This window comes from Geospiza fortis, unplaced genomic scaffold, assembly GCF_000277835.1.
Source record: "Geospiza fortis unplaced genomic scaffold, GeoFor_1.0 scaffold27, whole genome shotgun sequence".
NCBI lineage: Eukaryota > Metazoa > Chordata > Aves > Passeriformes > Thraupidae > Geospiza > Geospiza fortis.
Window position 1 is genome coordinate 1,031,847 of NW_005054329.1, and position 6,000 is coordinate 1,037,846.

The 6,000-nt window shown below is 44.7% G+C and overlaps 1 protein-coding gene across 1 annotated transcript in view; it reads right to left on the bottom strand.

Annotated features, from left to right (window-relative positions):
* Positions 1-6,000, bottom strand: part of NEK6 (NIMA related kinase 6) — a 58,048-nt gene that overhangs the window by 6,549 nt on the left and 45,499 nt on the right. The window contains exon 8 of the mRNA XM_005421234.3: positions 1,855-1,949. Within this exon, the coding sequence (XP_005421291.1) occupies positions 1,855-1,949 (95 nt within the window). The remainder of the gene's footprint in view (positions 1-1,854; positions 1,950-6,000) is intronic.

Consider the following 6,000-nt stretch of genomic DNA (forward strand, 5'->3'; position numbering starts at 1 on the left):
TATTTTTATCCCCTCCAAGTTATCTTGCTGACAGATATCTACAGGAAGTGAGGGATGAAGACAGTTACTACTATATTGATAAGATTTAATAAAAATCACTATTATTATCAATGTCAAAGTTAAGTGGTGCTATGGGGCATCATGTCCCAAAGCCCTCAATGTTCCCTAAGTGGATTCCAGTGGACACACATGTCTCTGAAGGCAATTTGTACATTAAATCTCTCTGCAGCTTATCTACACAATCTATCTGGAGAAATATCAGAAGTGACTCATACCCAAACAAGCATCCCTCCCTTACTTCTAAGCCAAACGGAAAAACATTCTCCTTACAAGACATTAAAGCAGATAAAACAATTCCTTCAAAGACACACAGATCTGATGCTTAATTTTCAAAATTCTAGAAAGTTTAAGAAGTCAAGTAGTTGTTTAACTACTAAACATAAAATTGGTACCTGTCCCATCCTCCCTGGAATCTGCAATATCTCACAGCTCCTGTTCCCTAAGTTAAGGTTTACCTACGTAGGAAGGAAATTTAAAAACGCTTCACATGCCAAATTTTTCAGATGTTACTGTAGTACTGCTACTCCTACCAGAGAATTATGTTTAGTGTGCAATTAATTCAGCTTCTTGAAATACAAGGAGTACCAAGACTCCTGTGCCATAAGGGGACCATATTGCCTGCAACAAAAACATATCTTAGCACAACGCTAAATATTTCTCTCTGCATAAATCTGGAATCCCATCTCCGGGAGCTCAGCCTGCAGTGACTCAGAGCAGCCTGGCACTGCAGCAGCAGCCGGGCACTGGAGTCCAACTGGGCCCACTCTCACTGCTCCCAACAGCCCAGGGCAGGGCCACAGCCCAGCTCTGAGCCTTACAGATGTGATGGGGAACTTCACTTTTACCCCATCATGTCCTACAATGTTTGTTTAGTCAACCAGCTGAAGTGCTCACAAGATGAATTACATTTCTGTTTATTCTCTAATTTCATGGGATTACCAGAAGTTGTGTTGAGAAGCAAAATGTCATCAATTCCCATAATTTGTTAACCAAAGAGGATGTGAGCAATATTCTTGACTACACATCCCAGGGATTTTTAATTCTCTGGGTGGGGATAAAAGCTTTCTAAATGCTGGCATGCACTGTCACTTGAATTGGAAGAAGCATCCATTTTAAAAAAGATTTAGATTGGATTATAAAGAAGTACAACACTGATACCCTTTGATCCCTGCTAAAAATGAAATCACAAAACCAAAAGCACAGTTACAAAACCATAACACTCATTTTCAAAATACATGTAACAGCTTTTAAGAACAAGTTGCACACTGGGCAGTTCATCCAAATGTGTCTGCTCTGAGTCTGTGCCTCAAGCTGTAAGACAATGTACAAGTAGAAAAAATTCCAGCCATAATACATTAGTTAGAGACACTGATTTCACATCACATAAAACCTCTTGTTTTTCCTTACTGGAAGCTCCCAAGATTAAAATACCACAATTGGTCAGAATTCCATCTAAGAAACCAGTACCTTGCATTCAAATCAATTTGCTATTTTCAAAACTAATACAGTCAGGAAAAACTGACCATGCTGCCCTAGCAGAGCTCTGCTCCCAGCAGGAAGGGGGGATGCAGTGAGCTGGCTTTTCATTGTTTCACCCTCCACATCTCCTGTGACCCAAATTCACTTTGGCTGGCACAGCCCCTTCGCTCGTGCTCAGGAGGGGCACAATGAACACCAAATGCTTCTTCTAAGGATTCTCAACAAGCTGACTACAGGCAGTCTGACCTACTCAATCTCTGACCCAGACTGTGTGGTTATGGAAAACCCAGGAGAAAAAAGTGAGAAGATACTTGCCTCATACAATAAACAGCCCAAAGACCAGATATCAGATTTAAAGTTATAGCCGTTCTCGTGTATTCGCTCTGGGGACATATAGTAGGGAGTTCCCACTGCAAAAACAAACAAACCAGGGGTTAGTGTCTCACAAGTGACTGTGCAACCTGTGTCATACAGACAGAGACTTCACTCAAGGGTCAGCTGTAGCACAAAGAGCTGATTAGAACCAAATATATCATCATAAACAGAGCAGAGAGTGGGGAACATGGTTGAAAATATGTTCTCTATTTCTGACATTTGGGAAATGTTTTGTTTCCCTTCCAGGCTCCCAAGAACTTTCAGAGTGTCTTGGATGGCCACTGGAAGGGATCATGCTCTTGGTTCACCAGGCTGCACTGGGTGTCATGACTGTGACACCAGAGCAGGACTCGGGGCCAGCACATCACTGGGTGCTCACCTGGCAGGGCACAGAGGGTCACAGGGGCACCTCTGACACGTCACCAGGCACTGCAGGGGACACTAAGCCCAGCGCCAGCCAGGAATGCAAAACCTGTCTGAAAAAAACTAAGATAATTCCAAGCTTTAAAACCCTGCTCCAGCTTGCAGCTATGTCAGAAGATGGGGGATTTCTATGTACTTCCACAAGTCTGCATTTTATCAAAAGAAATTTACTCAGTATTTTGGACAGAAGTTACAGGAAATTATTAATAAATTCCTTACCTCAAAAAGGTTCTTTTTAAAATCCTAAATAAGTTTCAGTTGTGGTACTGAAAATACAAGACATCCTGGCAGTCTCAACTACATCAAATAATCCTCAGATACATCATTTATTAAAACATCCAAGGACTGTATATGCTCTTTTCTCCTGCTTCCCCTTGCTTGTCTGTCCCCTGTCAATTTTTTTTCCTTTTGGCATTCCAGTGTATCCTTCTCCTAATTAAAGACCTTTTCTCACATGATGGCAAATGCTTAATTTGCCTGTAATATTCAGTTTACAATTTCTCTGTTTGAAATGCTGCCTGAAGACAGCTGCAGGACTAATAAGCTGAAGGATGGTGCTAGAGGTGGAAGAACAGCCACCACCTTCCCCAGCATTCCCATGGAGGGATCTGCACATTGTGGGAAACAAATGAGTTCTGGGGCACCAACCTGGAGAGGCAAAACCAGGCCCTGGCACCTGCACATGTGACCCAGCACACAGAAGATAATTTATTTGGACCCTCAAGATGTTCAGCAATCAGCTGCCCTGTGTGATGAACTCCGCTCATGCTTCCAGGTCTTTCACTTTAGAAATTACTTCCCTTTCAATGTGAAGAGTATCCTAATGAGATGTTATATTTTTGCAAATTCTATAAAAACTACAACACAAGGAGATTACTTTGTTTCCATGCTCAGGAGGTGCAGCTCAGACTGGCACAGCCCCAGACCCGGCTGGGTTTAATTGCCTGTGAAAGGCCCCTGTGTAGGGAGGAGACCTGAGCCCTGGCAGTAGTTAAGGATTTTTACTGGACTGGTGTACCCAGAGTAACCTCCTGGGACACCAGGAACAGACAGGACTCATCCAGAGGCTTTCCATGGCTCTGTCCACACAATGGACAGGACAGCTCTCCAAGTAATTCCCACACATCTGCCAGGTTTCTGTACAAGAACCGACTTGGCTGGGATAGCACTGATTCATTTTCCTGCTTAAAAATATGCAGCTGCAGAAGAAATGGTGATTCATTCCAGGAAGTTGTGGAAGACACTTCTGGAAGTCCCCACTGAGCAGCAGCATAAGACACTTCCCCAGCTGCAACTCCTCCTCGCTGCTGCTCTGCCAGCCGTGCCAGGAGCTCTGGGAGCTGTGGGGCACGGGGCGGGCAGGAGGGGCACAGCAGCAGCCCCACTCGTGGCCGCTGTGGTGCCCAGGCTGCTCTGGCACTCCGTTACTCCAGGTCACCGCGTGGGCACCAAGAGCAGTGTGTGGGCTATGGAGCCAGGCCCCGCTGCCAGGGCAGCAGCTCTGCTGGGCCCCACTGTCGGCTCAGATCTCGCCTCCCCGGCCGTGCCAGCGGTGACAGGGCTGTGACAGGCTGTGGCACGGCTGTGACAGGGCTGTGGCACGGCTCAGTGCGTCACCAGCCCCGCTGCAGGGGCACGGGGCTGCTCCAGCCCATTAATGGCTCCGGGAGCGCTCCACGCCTGAGCTCATTTTGTGGAGCCCACCTTGCACATTTACCTATCATTACTGAAGTCTTGTCAGCAAATGTACAAACAAGCAGGGCTCTGCATTTCCAAACTGATGCATTAATTTTTAAATAACTGTCATGATAAAAGACTGACAAGGCCAATTCTCTTTCTGGCCTGTCCAACATTACGTGGGAATCTCCTGTAATGAGCATCTTCTAGGAAGCTGCACAAGGCTTCCAGTGCAATCAGTCGGGGCTCGCCCTTGCATCCCATTAGTCAATTTGACAAGAACAGTCTAATCGGAGACTATTAATCAGAAACTTTCTTCAGCGTTTGCCCTGCTGAAAATACAAAATATTGCTCAGATTCAACATTACTCACCAGGTGGTAGAGTAATGCATTTGAAGTTACAAAGGTCACAAAACCACAGAGAAGATTATGGTAAAGGAAGGAGCTTCCTGCTCTGTTTCTGGAAGTTGGAGCCCTTCATTGGAACATCAGCCACTTCAGAGATGCCAGGGCTTTCCTGCTCTCCCAGCACTGCCCATGGGCAGCTACAACAGCCCTGGGATAGCTGCAACATCCAAGGTAAGGAAATGCTAATTATTCTCAGTTAAGATTAGGAGCAGAGTCTCTTCTTTCACAAGGAAAACACAAAGGCAAAGGTGGCAAAGTTATTCCGAAAATGAAATTAAAATTCCATTCCTCTCACATCTGCAAACATGGCTCAGCCATGAGCGATGCTTCCTCAGAAACTCACCCCTAGCTGAGATGAAATCTACTTACTCTTCGAGAAAAACAAGAAATATTTTGTGCATAATATTGCAGCTGTTGTTACAAGACCTGTTGTCCTAAGCTCTTTATTTTTTTGGTTTTTTTTTTTCATTCATATAATTGAATCACACAATCCTTCCAAACTCCTTATAGTTCTGTGGTTGGGTTGGGTTTTTTGGTTGGCTGGCTGGGTTTTTCACATGTCAATAGTACAATCTACCTGCAGCAATTCTGCAGCTCTCTTTTCTTCTACAAATACTGAACTAGAGGCAAACCAAGAACTCCAAACACATTTGGCTGGTGACATTTTCAGTGGATTTCTTGTGTCCATTTTTTTCTTACCAAGTCCTGATTACCAGCCCCTCCAAGCCCTGAGATTTTGTTTCAGATGGCAAACTGGCTTGGCAAGCAAAAGAAAGAAAAGAAGGCAGACAAATGGTCCATTTATTGAAGAGCTCTTCAGTTCCTCCCTGCTCACCCTGACATCCAAGCAGGAACCAGAAGGAACGTGTAACAGCCCATGTACTCCAATCCAGGGCTATTGGCATGTTCTAAACTGGGAAGATTTGACTTATGTGAATCTCCCAGAAGGAAAATCTGCTCCAAGTATATTCTTGTCCAAGAATAAATAATAAATCATCTGCTCCAAAACAAGACTATTCTGTGTAAAATTGGTTTCTTTTGGGGTTTGGTTGGATGTTTTTCTTATTCCTCTTGTTTCTTCAAAATGTAAAGCCAGTCAGAAGTTCCGGATAATGCCAAGCTTATTTGGCTAAAAATGGACATTATACCAGTTCTCAAAAAAGTTATCCATTGTATTATTAATGAAAATACTCTGTATTTATTATAGTTCCTATTAAAATAAGATCTATCAAGATTAGTGTAAAGTTTGCCAAGTCTAAAATTAGGGAAGGAAGGTGAACCACCATGTTGTAACAAATAGTAAAATTCACCTCAGCTACACCCAGTACCTTTCAAAAATGAATTTGCTGGTAAGGCTTACACAGGGAGAGCTCTTCCCTACGGAGAAGCATCTCCTGCCTCCTCTCCAGGGAGAAGTGGCAGTGGCAGTTGAGTCACCCTGTGAACTCCTGCAGCCCCAGCTGGTTCCTGCTGCCTGTCCCTGCACTGTGAGAGGCTGCAGGTGCCCAGGCTGCCCCTGTGGCAGGTGTGCCCGTGGAGGTTTCCCAGGGGCCAGGGCTCTCCCTGCCCCACGCTGTC